Source organism: Nicotiana sylvestris, chromosome 8 (assembly GCF_000393655.2).
Source record: "Nicotiana sylvestris chromosome 8, ASM39365v2, whole genome shotgun sequence".
Classification (NCBI taxonomy): domain Eukaryota; kingdom Viridiplantae; phylum Streptophyta; class Magnoliopsida; order Solanales; family Solanaceae; genus Nicotiana; species Nicotiana sylvestris.
In genome coordinates, this window is record NC_091064.1 from 18,351,271 (window position 1) to 18,366,161 (window position 14,891).

Genomic DNA, 14,891 nt, shown 5'->3' on the forward strand with positions numbered 1-14,891 from the left:
CCCAATTGGGCTTGAGAAAGCCAATTAAGGCAAAGTCACTCAAACTACCAAGATGTATAGAGTGAGTAATTTTGTGTAAGGGTTATATCCCGACCCCGAATATAACAAGCTTGTCCTAAATTTTAGATCCCATTAGATACTCGCCTAGGTGTAAGTCACTTCCCTAGTGCTTTTATCACTTGAGAAAACTTTACAAAAATATTGTACTTAGTTTATTTTGAGCAAACAATAACATTAAAAGTAGAATAGTAACAAATCCAAACATGGTTAGAAGTGCAATTAAAAGAAACACACATAGCTAGATTAGATAGAAACCCATATCCCAACCAATGTTAACTCCCTGTGGAAATCGATCCTGACCTTTCAGGTAAAAGCTGCATCGACCACTCCTTGCCATTATATAGTGGTGTAGGATTGGAGCCGATCACTTTTTGGTGCTGTTGTCGTGGAGTTAAACGGTTTTGGCTATCTATCTGACTAGTTGTGTGTCTTGTTTTTCCTTCCTTCTATTTTACTAACTTGTGTGAGTTAATCGATTCAGGTACAAAATGACAAATAATAATCCGACAGAAATGTTCTCCCGGGGGAGGAGGTAGATGATAATGTTGAAGATGAGGTGTCTCTAGTACCTCAAGCTCAAAGAAGAGGCCGCCAAATGCAAGGCAATCAAGAAAAATATGAGCAAGGTAGTAGTGGTTACAACCAGGATGATAGGTATTATGAGCAAAGTGAAGAGGTTTTGTATGCCAACAACTATCAAGGACAACGAGGTAATGCTCCAAATCAACAATGGAGATCGCAAGGGAATAATCAGAATTTGGGCAACCAAGGCCAAGGAAATTGGAACAATAACAACAACTCCAACAATTGGGGGAACAACAACCAGAATTGGGGTAACAATAGAAATTGGGGTGGAAACAACAACCAAGGAGGTTGGAATAACGGAAATCAAGGTAATTGGGAGCCGGGTTTTCAAAGGCCTCCAATGTTTCAACAACCAAACAATCTGCCTCCATTTCCGTCCCAAAGTCCTAGCTCGTCCAACAATGAGATGGGATGGATTGAGTCTATGTTTGAGCAAATGATGAAGAAGAACGCCGACTCTGATGCCGAACTGGCATCCCATAATACTTCTATCCGCAATCTAGAGGTCCAACTTGGTCAGATTTCGCAAGCTTTGAACACTCGCCCTAAGAAGGCACTACCTAGTGACATGGTAGTAAACCCGAAGGGTGGTAACAATACCGGCCATGCAATGGCTGTGACCACAAGGAGTGGTAGAGGTGGTGAAGCAAGTACCTCCAAGCAAAAGGAAGTTGTAAGTGATGACGTTGAAGTGCAAAATGAAGATGATCCTATAATTGTTGAGCAAGTGAGTGAAGAGAAGTTGGATGGTGAGGCGAGAATTGATATTCATGACAATGAGAAGGAGACTCGAAATGATGTGAACCCGTCTAGGGAACACGTGATAGACATACCGGAAACAGTAATGCCTAATGTCAAGGCCCCTTTGCCAAGGCCTTCTCCACCTTACCCTCAAAAACTTGCAAAGCAGAAGAATGAAAACCAACTCAAGAAGTTTATTGAGATGATGAAACGTTTGTCGATCAATATACCCTTGGTGGAAGCTCTTGAGCAAATGCCGGGATATGCCAAGTTTATGAAAGACTTGGTAACTAAAAAGAGATCTATGGATTGTGAGACCATCAAAATGAGTCATCAAATGAGTGCCATTGTGAACTCGATGGCAACAAAGCTTGAAAATCCCAATGCATATTCCATTCCATGTACCATTGGGAGTGCGGGTTTTGCAAAGGCCTTGTGTGATTTGGGAGCAAGTATAAATTTGATGCCTTACTCCGTATTCAAAATGTTGGGTATTGGTCAACTGAGAGCTAGTTCAATGAGATTGCAAATGGCGGATAGAATAATGAAGAGGCCGTTTGGTATTATTGATGATGTTATTGTCCGAGTTGACAAGTTTATTTTGCCTACGGATTTTATGATTCTCGACTGTGAAGTCAACTATGAGGTGCCAATAATATTGGGAAGGCCTTTCCTTGCAACAGGGAAGGCATTGGTTGATGTGGAAGCAGGAGAACGTAGTTTGACCTTACCAATGATCCCTGGTAAAGCTAAGTTTATTTTATTTATGACTGATTATTTTTCTAAGTGGATGGAAGCACATGCCTTCGAGAAGGTCCTAGAAAAGAAAGTTATTGACTTTATCTGGGACCACATCTTATGCCGATTTGGGATACCTGCCGAGATTGTATGTGATAATGGAAAGCAATTCATCGGCAGCAAGGTAACGGAGTTCTTCGAAGCACATAAAATAAAGAGGATTTTATCAACACCGTACCATCTGATTGGAAATGGGCAGGTCGAGTCAACAAACAAAACTATTATTCAAAACCTAAAGAAAAGGTTAGACGACACAAAGGGTAAATGGAGAGAAGTTTACCCAAGGTTCTTTGGGCATATCGGACAACATCGAAGTCTAGCACGGGGGCCACCCCATTTTCTCTAGTATACAATTCCGGGGTTCTCATCCCCGTCGAGGGTGGGTAACCCATTTCGACATGCATCGGAGGAGTCAAACCATGAGGTCGTGAATGCTAGCCTAGAGTTGTTAGATGAAAAGTGACAAGCAACACTTGTTCGGATGGTCGCGCAAAAGCAGAGGATCGAAAGATACTACAATAGAAGAACCAACCTTCGACATTTTTGAATCGGGGATTTAGTCCTACGGAAAGTCACCCTCAATACTCGAGACCCGAATAAAGAGAAACTAGGCCCGAATTGGAAAGGACCGTACCGAGTCCTCGAAGTTGTCGGTAAAGGATCTTACAAACTTAGCACAATGGAAGGTCAAGAACTGCCAAACAATTGGAACATATCATTGCTTAAACGATACTATTGCTAAGGTACGACTTTATCCTTTTTTATCCATTTGAATTTAAAACTAACTCATTACAGATTTTCGATCGAAGCTATCGAAGGCATACGATCTCGAAGGCATCATTTTTTACACGAAGACCTTAGGCTTAAAAGTATGTGTTGCACTCTTTTTTCCTTAGATCGGATTTTGTCCCAAATGGGTTTTACCGTCAATATTTTTAATAAGGCAATAACTATGTGTTACCTAAGGAGAACTCAACAATATCCAAGGCTTCTTTTCATTCAACCTCGAATACTGGGGGCATCACCCTCAGAGGTTATATTTTTGAGAAAAATACTTCACGCCTAAGAGGGACTCGATAGGAGAACTTTATAATGGGTCAAACGGTCAAATGAACAGTGTCCATATAGAATAGTTGAGCCCCGACGGCAAAAACATGTACGCATGTATCAATAATTTGAAGAAGCATTCTAGTTATCTCAAAAACAATTTGTGTCTCAAAACTTTTTACTATCATACGAGCTCTACACTTACAATCCTATGGGAAGCGGCTCAAGGTCCAAAACACCCCGAAATACTCGGGGACTATCATCGACAGACAATATATCTGAGTCATCGAAAACTCGGACTCATAAGACCTTAAAGAGGCACCCCTCGAAACAAAGGCCAATACTAATATACTCGGGGACTAACTTTTTGGACAAGTTTGAAAAGTTATCGGGAAACAAGTCCAAGTGACATACCCGAAGGTTACGGCTATACTAAAGACTATGGTCATATAAAGGCTACGGCCAAAATAATGCGGCTTAGAGACGTTCGACTTCCGCTATAATTTAAAGGCCTTCAAACATTGAAAAACCGGTTAAATCAGGCTACCCTCGGCAAAAGCAAAATATAAAGGGCTTCGATAAATTTATCCCTCGAAATATATAAGGGCTTCGATATATTCGGCCCTCGAATAATCCAAAGGCTTCATAACATCAACCTTAAGAAAAACCTCAAGAGGTATTCGAAAAATCCGAACGGGTACAAAAAATACATGCTAAGGCATAAAAAAAAATTTTACTAAGTTTTTTAGCCGGAAAGAGGGAAAAATTATAGCCGTTTTAAAGGCCTAAACGGCCCAACTTAAAGAGCCTAAGGGCCGATGTATAAGATCCTTAGGGCTAACTTAAAGAGCCTAAGGGATGATGTATAAGAGCCTAAGGGCCAACTTAAAAAGGCCTAAAGGCCAAAACATATAGAGGTCGAGATTCCGTTCTCACTCAAATCAGACACGAGAACTCCAACGTCCCAAGCTCACATCAAATCTATTTAAATTTAGGTCAAGGATTAACAAAACCCTATGAGGTATTATATTGATCAAATAAAAACCTAAGGGTTTACTACGTTCTGAGTCTGAACCGGTACTCGAGCTGATTATTTGAATTATCGAAATCTTCCACAAATGAAAACAAAATAAAATTCAACACAAGTTAGAACAAAAAGATACTTTATAATCATAAGGGAAATTTTACAAAATATATTTACAACGCCCACAAGGGGCCCTTGCACAAAAAAGAAAAAAGAACCTAATCTATTTTCGGGGCCACATCCCCGGAAGCGACACCCTCAGGAACTGCACCTTTGGCAGCTTTATCTTCGGGAACTCCCTCTTCCTAGGAGACGCCCTCTTCGCCTTCTCCGTCTCCGGAACCACTCACAACGTCCTCGTCATCGGAGGAGAAGAGAAACTTGGCATCGGTTTCCCATGCCTTTGCTTCGGCTATCTCCTCAGCAAGATTGAACCCCCGGGCATAATTTATTCGAGAGTCTCCCTCCGGGCCTGGCACTTGGCCAGATCATTGCTCCGTTTTTCCCGGTCGGAGGCCTCCCTCAGCTCAATTTGAATGGCTAAAACATCCCTTAGATATATGGCGATGGATTTATCAGCTGCAACCTTCGTCTTCTCAGCTTGGGCCCGAGCTCTAGCAAGCTCTCCCTCTAACTTCTCGATTTTCCTGGCCTGAGCCAGGCCTTTCACTTTAAAGCCCTAGAGTTGGCTCTCAATCGAGGTCAATTGGGCTGTGACAGCTTCCTTATCAGCATCGAGCTGATCCATGTTCTTTTTCCACTGAAGGCAGTCAGCCCTAACTTGATCAACCTCGCCTCGAAGCTGCCAGATCATCTCCAACTTCTGCTGCAGCTGAGATATCGAAGTATTAGCCTTCAAAGTAAAGCCAGGAAGGACATACTTTGTTAAAATCACAGTTACCTGCTCATCTAGCTCGGTCTCGTTTTCCCTAGATTTGGCCAATTCAGCCCGAAGATCCTTAAGCTCTTCTTCTTTTTGGTCACAGAGGAGCCTCAGGGCCTTCTCTTCTGTTTACTGTGAAAATGGTAACAAAATTAAATTTGTAAATGAAATTCTAAAAATACGTGATCTATTTTTATGTTAGTTGTTAGAGCAGTTGATGCTAAGAATATGAAGTTTAATGAAGAGATACAAGCTAAAACGGGGCAATAATCAAACCCAAGGGCTTGCCACCCGAGCCTCGAGTTGGTCGATGAAGAAGCCTCGGGGCCGATATCCAGCTCGATCTCGAGCTATCAGGGGCAATCGGGAATGGGATAATAGTTAACATATGATTAAACAAGGCTCTTTATGGCCGATACCAAGCAATAAATAAAGAACAAGTATAAAACTAATAACACTAAGAGTAGCCTCGAGCTAGTAAGGACGAGCAACTTATAGAGAAGAAAGAGAGAGAGAGAGAGATATATATATTATTGATCTTGTGGAGGAATAGTTGGAGCAACATCAGCCCTTTATAAAGTGGCATGGATTCCCTTTATATAGGAGAGGGAATACAATATAGTACAGAGTGCATTAAATGTAAAGATACGGGGATGAGACGGCGAGGCATGATGCTAGACCCTGCTGATGATGGCTGCTTGCCTCGGGAATTCCCCATCCTAGGAACCTTTTTTGGGTCTCAGGCGAATCTCGGGGGAGGGAGCTCGATCGTAGTCCTGCAGCCTCGAGATATTGATATGACCCCCTGAATGCACCTTAGTGGCAAGAAATAGACTCATCTGATTTCATCGTATACAGATAGTCTCCGTGTTTCCTAGAATGAAGTAATAGGAAACGATTTTGAACTGTCGTCTCGAGGTCATCATTGCCGTGACGTCAACCATTTAAGTGCATTAAATGCCATGTTCCAGAGAACTGTGCAAGGCCACCGTCAGATGCGGTAATTGAGAAACCCATGAACAACCATTGGCTCGTCCCTTCTGCTTCCCCAGCGGTTCCTATAAATGCATCAGTTGCTTGATACATTCCACTTTCACCCCACTTCCAAGCTCATGAGTCATAATTTTTGTATTTGACACCCCTTCATCTTTTCATAGAAGGATTTTTACCATTGACATGGCTAGGACCTCTAGGACGGTTCCCCGACAGAACGACGCAGCATCATCATCCCGATCGCCTAAGGAAGATACCAGAGCGATTCCCTCCTTGGAACAATGTACCCCACTTGATCTCGACGTGTTAGAGGATTTTAATGTCGGTGCCACTTCATCTACATGGGGCCGATGCGAGTATCTATCCCAATATGTTAGCGTCGTGACCGATATTAACAAGGTGAGGAAGGACTGCCGATGGAGCGAGGCAGTGGAGGTGGAGATTCCCGGTCCCGACGATAATATAACTGACTATAAGGCTGGCTTCCTTCACGTGTACACCTACCCATTCACCCTAGGACTTGATAAATCTATCGAGGCCCCTCCCCTGGAGATAGACCCGGTTATCCTTGATTTCTATGACCGATATCAAGTTATGTTTTGTCAGATCTACCCTTCTTTTTGGAGGATAGTATTGATGCTTCGTTATTTCACCAAAGGATTTGAGGGTGAGATTTTTACCCTCAATCATCTGATCAGGATGTACAACCCTTGATTGTATCGAGGTTTAATCAGGCTCCACCATTGGTCCAAAAAAGCTTTTTTCACGAGCGTCGACGAGGGAAAGGATCGAGGATGGATGAGCAGGTTTATCCGAGTAAGGACCTCGGATATCATCCCGGACCTGAGGATGCCCTTTCTGGAGAGGTGAAATACCTGACGTAAATAATTTTCCCCTTACCCGCTTTTCAACTATTCTTCCTTTTGAAATAATAATCTCTTTGTGCTCCCTGCAACCGTCGCTTGGCACCCGGAGGTAGTTCCAGATTTGTCGGGATGGATCGGGCGGTTGAATGAGAGGTTCCCCTATCGCGTTCGGTCTTGGAACGGCCTAGATAAGAAGCGTTGGGTGGCCAAGAATCATGGTAAGGTTCCTTTATCGCCTATGCTTTGTATTTTTTGTTTCTTCCTGAGCCCTTAGCGAAAGCGTATTGCGGTTACTGCGCTGGTGCAGGTCTTGGCGAGAATATGCAGATGAGGCCGCCACCTGGTGGCAAAGCAGGGGCCTTGGAGCCCGGCACGAACAAGAAGAGGAAAAGCAGGGTAGCTGTTGTTCATCCTGCGGCAAAGAAAACTAGGTCACTCGAGCATCGAGCCGCTACTGGGATTGTTGTTTCAACCTCAGAGTCAAATCCTGATACTGAAGGAGAGGTGGTGATAGAAGCCCACTAAGGAGGAGAAAGAGGTCGAGTGCGAGAGACTTGCAGGCGCCTCAGTCGGAGGCTGCTGAGTCCGAAACGGCTGGCTCCGGTCGAGCTCATGGGTTGGGGGTCCTTGAAGAGGATATTGATGTAGCTTCGAATCGCGTAGCCGGATTTGATGCAGCTTCCTCCAGGGGTACCACTGGCGTTGATCCTGAGGGGTCAGGGTTCAAAGCCTTCCAGGAACGTGGGTTGCCACTTGGAGAAATTGGCGACCTGAACGACTTTATTTCAAGCTTTCCGGTCTCATCAGGGGAACTACGGGATTCCCACGGATGATCGGCACCACAGCAGGGACTCCTCTCAAAGGGGGAGACTTTATTGCCAACATCTTTGATGGTGTTATTGATAGAGCTGATCTCGATATTTGATTTTGTCATATCAATTTAAGTATGATGTGCAAAAATAATAGAGAATTCACATAGGTAAATACTAAAGAACTAGAAAGTTCTTTACGAATTCTCTTATGTTGCTTGTTCTTATTAATTAATAGACCAACTTAAATATGGATTTAATCACATGAATACTGGAAATATCGCAGGTGAATATGGGCTCATTCACCTGTCATGTATACCACATAAGATGCATCTATAAGATGGTTACATGTGCGATTATTATTAACCTGCAATATGATATTTGTAAGGTAACTTGCTCAATAATTTAATTTCGAGCATAATTCCATATTTTCTATTCAAGACAGATCATCTTGATAAGTTGGTTTACATCATAGTTGATTTAGCAAAATAATTTATTAAGTGCATCCAATTAATAGCTAAATTATTGCTCATGAGAACAAAGTTATCTATATCAGTTTGATATATATAGGTTATATACGAAAGTATATTACATTCAGCCCTCACAAATGGTTCAGGGTCAGGAACCAAATAACTCCATCTTATTATTATTGTTGTGTGGTGTATATTTTGATTAACACCATAACGCACAAAGATGAGTTCTCAAAGTTGAGGAAACAAGTTAGTTTTTCTAACATGAGGGGGAGACACGATAAACAGTTAAGAAAAAGTTATGTCGAATGAATTATCATTTGTATATCTAGATCCTCGAATATGATTATATGAACTTGAAGTTCATAAAAAGATAATTCATTTGCAATATATTGCAAAGCATGCTAGACGCATTTGCTGACCCAAAGAAAGTAATTATATTCTCATTGCAAATGCTCCTATTAAGTCCTAGAAGGACAAAGTCTACGGTACGTTTAAAGCATATAGACAAATTGGTTTCAAATAAACTTCTTGATAAAGAAGATGGGGAAATGATCAAAATAATCATAATAAAGGAAGCAAGTGATCTAGAAGATCACATGACATAACACTTCATAAAATCTCATGAGAGATTCAGGTACCTGAATATATGAATGAAGAGATCTCTATGTTATGTCTTTATGAAAAAATATTGGAACCGATATAAAATGTTTGTGTAACACCCCAGAAAATTTTTGAAGTACTTAAGCTATTAAGAAAGTTGATGTGCGCTAATTATATTATTTTGTGTGCAAAGATGGACTATTAATATGATAGATATCAATTGGATATGATAATAAATGTACGAAGTATATTATAAGTGATTTGGGGTCTAAGGAGAAGCCTAAGTCTAAGCCAAGTTGGAAAATATCAAGATAGACTAAAATTCTAAATGAGCACGCACAAGATCACACTTTGGACGAGAATATCTACATATATATATATAAGGTGTTATGTGATGCACAACCTATCAAATTAAAGGTCTTTGAGTCTAGTTTTTAACGCTTCAGACTGTTCATCATTTGGACATTTGTACAAAAAAGTTATGATTGATTTAATGAAGGAGGGTAATACTGTGTTCTGGGGCAGAGGCAAATCGTTGTTACCAAATGCGATTTATAAGTCGTATTCGACACCTGCGACTTACCTGGACAGATTACAAAACGCGAGTTTCAGCCATTTTTAACACATTTGGAGCTATGGAGCTCGGATTGAAGCGATTTTTGAGGCGATTTTCACCATATGGAGTGAGGTAAGTGATTCTAACTCGATTTTAGTTAAAATATATGAATCTATTGTTGCTTTTATCATGAAATTAGTGAATTGGGTTAAAAATGGTAGAAATACTCTATACCTTAGATTTAAGATTTGGAGGTCGATTTTTGTTGGAATTTAGTAATTTTGGTATGGTTGGACTCGTGGTTGAATGAGCGTTCATATTTTGTAACTTTCATCGGATTTCGAGATGTGGGCCCCAAGGGTATTTTTTATCTAATTTCGGATTTTATTGGAAAATTTGGTATTTTCATATGAGATTGATTCCAATAATTTGTGTTGATGGTATTGAATTATTTTTGACTAGATTCGAACCATTCAGAGTTGGATAATCGAGGAAAAATGTCTATTATTGGATTGAGATAGCGTGACTTGAGGTAAGTATCTTGCCTAACCTTGTGTGGGGGAATTTTCCCTTAGGCATTGAGTCTTATGTGGAAAATGTGTGATTGAAAATCATGTACGCGAGGTGACGAGTATGTACTTGGTTTATATGTGCAAATTATATCGGTTAAAATTCTTAGACAACCTTATGTATTAAATTAGAAAATTGTTGGGACTTATTAAATCTCTTATTTGTCATGTCTCATTCCTTATTTGTCTAGATTATTTTTATATAATAATTTGGTGCGATTGCTACTTGAATTTTATGTGAACTCTGTGTTTGTTTGAGTTGCTATTTTTATGGAAATAATTTTCATTATTGATTTTATCTACATACAATTAAATGAGAAATTTAGTTAATAAGATGAATAAATCAATTTATTTCATGAAGTTGTGAATTAAAAAAAAAGTGTTGTCCCTTGATGAATTTCTTTTCAGTTCATGTTGTTGGAATTGATATTGATTTATAAAGGTTGTAAATCATATTGAGGCGAAGTGTTAAATTGTGAAATATTATTTTATTGAGTTTTCACTCCTAGATATTTTGTTAGAATTTCTGTGCGCATTATGACCGAGCCGTGGGCTTCTTATTGTGGAAAAATAATGTATTGTTGATTTATGTGGCAAGTTGTAATATTTGGACACCTGATGTGCAATTTGTGATATGTTGTAATATCTGAGCACTTGACGTGAAATTTGTGATATGTTACAAGCTTTGAGCACTGGATGTGAAATTTGTGATATGTTGTAATATTTGAGCACTTGATGTGAAATTTGTGATATGTTTTGATATGATCACTTGAGGTGCAAGTTGTATTATGCTGCGATAATTGGGCACTTGAGGTGCAAGTTATATTATGCTGTGATATTTGGGCACTTGAAGTGCGAGTTGTGAAATATTGTGATATTGATACGCATGCGGTGTTATAAGGCCAGGTGTTGAAACGCATGCGGTGAGATAAGAGTGGCTTGAAACGCGTGGCTAGTAGGGGAACTACTAGAAGTCATGCGGTGTGATAAGGGTGGCTAAAACGCGGGATGCTATTTCGGGGAAAAATATTTTCTTTAAAATTAAATGTGAAGGCTCCCGCAGTGATATAAAGAAATGAGATATTGTGAATTTATTTATGATTTGGGACTACGAGGCGGTACCTCGGGAGTGCCCTGTTGATATTTCTTTGTTTATGTTCTTGTCTTTGATGATTTTATTTCATTAATATGTAAATTCTTATCTTCTTTCATGATGCTCTAGTTGACATTATTATTATTATTATAATATTATTGTTATTATTATTATTATTATTATTATTATTATTATTATTATTATTATTATTATTATGTATTTTGTGATCCTTATTACATTGCGTTGGCTTTGACTTTTTAGTACGAGACTTTGAAGATTTATATTTTTGGTTTTAGTGATTTTCAATGATTGAGTTGTTTTAAATAAAAGATATTACTATTATGTTTTAAATTAATAATTTTACATCCAAATCAATACTTTATATGATGCTTTAATTTAAGTGCAATGTCATTTTCTTCACTCAACTATTTGTAAAGTAAATTGATCGTGGATATTTTTTTATATATTGATATTTTTGGCACGTGAGTTGTCCATGTAGTTGTGATAGAAATATGGGCACGAGGTGCCGTGGAAATATGAAAGTGGGCTGAGGCCCGTATTACGAAAAATATGAAGGTGGGATGAGACCTGTATTTTTATGATTGTGAAATGAGGTGTCACAATGTGACTTTTATTTGAAAGAATTATATTCAAAATATTATTTCAAAGAATTAGATTCGAAAGATATTTATTTTAAGGAAGTATATTCGAAATATATTTATTGGTAAGTATTATATTCTAAAGATTATTATTTGGAAAACATTTAGATGAAAGATGTATAATTGAAGGACTTGATTAAATGGTTATACTTGTATTTATTATTTATTGAGCAATATTTTTGGTGTTCCCGTTGTCCTGCTGTTTATATCACTAGTTGATAATTGTCGCTATCATTGCTATTTGTTTCCAATTATTTTGGTATGCTATATTGCACAGGTTATTAGATGTGTCTTGACTGTACCTCGTCACTACTCCACCGAGATTAGTCTTGATACTTACTGGGTACCACTGTGGTGTAATCATACTACACTTCTGTACATTTTTTATGTACAGAGCCAGGTATTGGAGATATAGGACTCAGACAGAGTTAGAGTGTGATCGCAAGGATTCAAGGTAGGGCTGTTTGGTCGTCGCAGTCCCTTGGAGTCTTTCCCTCTCATTGTATTGTTAATTATTATTCGAGCAGTAATGTATATTTAATTTCCTTCAGATCATTTCATATATTAAGTTAGAGTTCGTGACTCAGTACTACCAGTCTTGGGAGGCTGTATCTTTATTTTTGCTGTTGGTTTCGATTATCCTAAAAAAATGGCTTGAATTGTTATTATAACCGGCTTACTTAGTCTTAGATACTAAGTGCCATCACGACTCATATGGTGGGATTTCGGGTCATGACAAGTTGGTATCAGAGCTCTAGGTTCATAGGTTCTACGAGTCACGAACGAGTTTAGTAGAGTCTTGAGGATCGGTACAGAGACGTCTATACTTATCTTCGAGAGGCTACAGAGCTATTAGGAAAATTTCCACTTCTTTCATTCCTTATCGTGTAGTATTTATTCAGCTTGAAGCATATATCTTATGTTCTTTTGCATCCACTCGTGTATGAAATTACGCACTCGATATCAACTATACGCCAACAGTTCGTGATACTACAGAGGGTTTTTAAGGCAACTAGAAATGCTCAATATTGTCTCAATATGTGGTCCCGACTGAAGATGAGGATGTATTGAAAGATCACTCGTGAATCGTGTGGGGGTAGAACAGACCTTGGCATCTGGTTGATTTGTACGAGCTATAAAGGTTAATATTGTGGATCATCGAACGTTGTGACCTATGACTTCGCGCCAAGTGGGGGAGTCCACTATCAATGGACGGATTGTGGGGTCACATGTTATATTAGTCTTGGCCTAAAATGTATATTTGTGGTACTATAACGTTCCCCAAAATTTGCACATGTTTAAGGCGTGAGATTTTTGCAAGGGATAAATTTGGGACTTACGATATGTTTGCGTCCTTAATAATCCTATACTTCAGTACCAAAGGAGTTAGATAAACCAATTTAGATTTACAGAAGGTCTACTCAGCGTGGACGTCTCGGATGCGGATTATGGGGTGCTTTAGAGGAAGTACGGTGGTTGATGAGCTTCTAGACTATGTCGTTCGTTCTAAGATTTGTCTGTATAGAGCTTTACTTATCGTTGTGTATAAATAGGGGGAAGAGTTAACCCAAGCAAGAATCGAAGAGTATGTAAAGAAATGGATCAACTTAACAATGTTAAGTCAGCATAGTAAAAGAAGAAATTGGCCTTGGGAGAGATAATTCTCCATCGGTGTTTGTGGAAAGCATATAGAGAGGGAAGACCAACCAATGCAACACCACTTACTTGGGCTCAGTCTTCAGAAATGCTTTGAAAGAGTTTGTTCCCCAGACTCTCCGTAATGTGTGGCGCACAGAGTTTGAACGGTTGTGTAAGGACACCACATCAATATCAGAATATGCCATCACGTTTAGTGCATTAACACGTCATATCCCTACATTCGTTCCTACAGCGAGAAAACGAGTCCATGGATTCATTAACAGACTTTATTATGATCATAAAATTTTGTATGACTAGGGAACTACAGGCTGATACTTCATTTCGACTAGTGGTAAAAAAATTTGCTAAGATGCTAAAACGTGTTCGGGGCGAGGAAAAAAAAAGGAAACTAAGGAGACCAAAAGGTCTCGAGGTTCTATAGAATTCGACAGATTCTTTTTTGCAGTTATAACTCATTATGGCGGAGGCTTGGGCGGTCGGCCAGCCCAGACTGCATTTCTGAATACTCGTTGTGCTCCAATTAATTAGGGCACTCATGTGGGACAGTCATCTTTTAATACACCGCTAGCACGGGATTTCCTACAATAGTTATTCAGTTATCTGGAACAGACTCAGTATGAGCAGCCGAACCGCAAGTGGGTTGTTTTGAGTATGGTGATACTAGGAACATCATGAGAAATTATCCGAGACTTGGGAGAAACCTATTTCATCAGAACACACAGGCCACGTACTCCATTACAATTACTACTCTACCTACACTATTAGTTAGGGGTGGAGGACAAGCGGGTAGAGGGAACCTAAGAGATGGGGGCCCAACCCATTGATATATTTTTTATGGTATGGCAGAGGTCGCTATACCAGATAGTGTCACTACAAATACGATCTCGAGTTATTACAAAGTAACAGTTTCATTAACTTGATTCGGTTCTGAGTAGCGAGGCAAATCCTCATAATATTCTCCACTCATAAGTGAGTTTCTTAAACCTAAAATCTACTTATATGAATACTCATGTTGAGAGATGTTATGGAGATAGCTATGTCCATCATTATGTGTTGGTCACTAAGAATAATGTTGAGGCTAAAAGTGACTTTTGTTAATCATTTCAGTGAGTTTGATGTAATTTCCAAATAATTGATTTCAATTGTGAATTATATTCCCTATCGATATGAGGGTTCATTATATGTTGTGATTTTATTTAACGGAAATTATTTAAAAGAAGAAAGAAAGGAAATGAAAAGAATTCCGTTGGCACAATGTGCCAAATACTTATGATTCGGAGTTGAGGACGGGGTTCTCACAATTTTTAGAGGATGTGAAATATTTAAAACGAGCTATGTGCTGCTATTGAAGTTATATGAGGACGAGATCCTTTTAATAAAAATTTATGTGTTTAAATTAACCTTTTTGTGAAATTATAATTTGTACTATAGTATTAACAGGGAGTCATGCCTGTTAGGCTTATTTGATAATTTTTT

General features: G+C 39.1%; 1 protein-coding gene across 1 annotated transcript; it reads left to right on the forward strand.

Moving 5' to 3' along the window:
* Positions 1 to 655: 655 nt before the first annotated feature.
* LOC138874743 (uncharacterized) lies at positions 656 to 2,530 on the forward strand. Its single transcript, XM_070153524.1, has one exon. The coding sequence runs from the start codon at positions 656 to 658 to the stop codon at positions 2,528 to 2,530; it is 1,875 nt and encodes a 624-aa protein (XP_070009625.1).
* Positions 2,531 to 14,891: the final 12,361 nt, after the last annotated feature.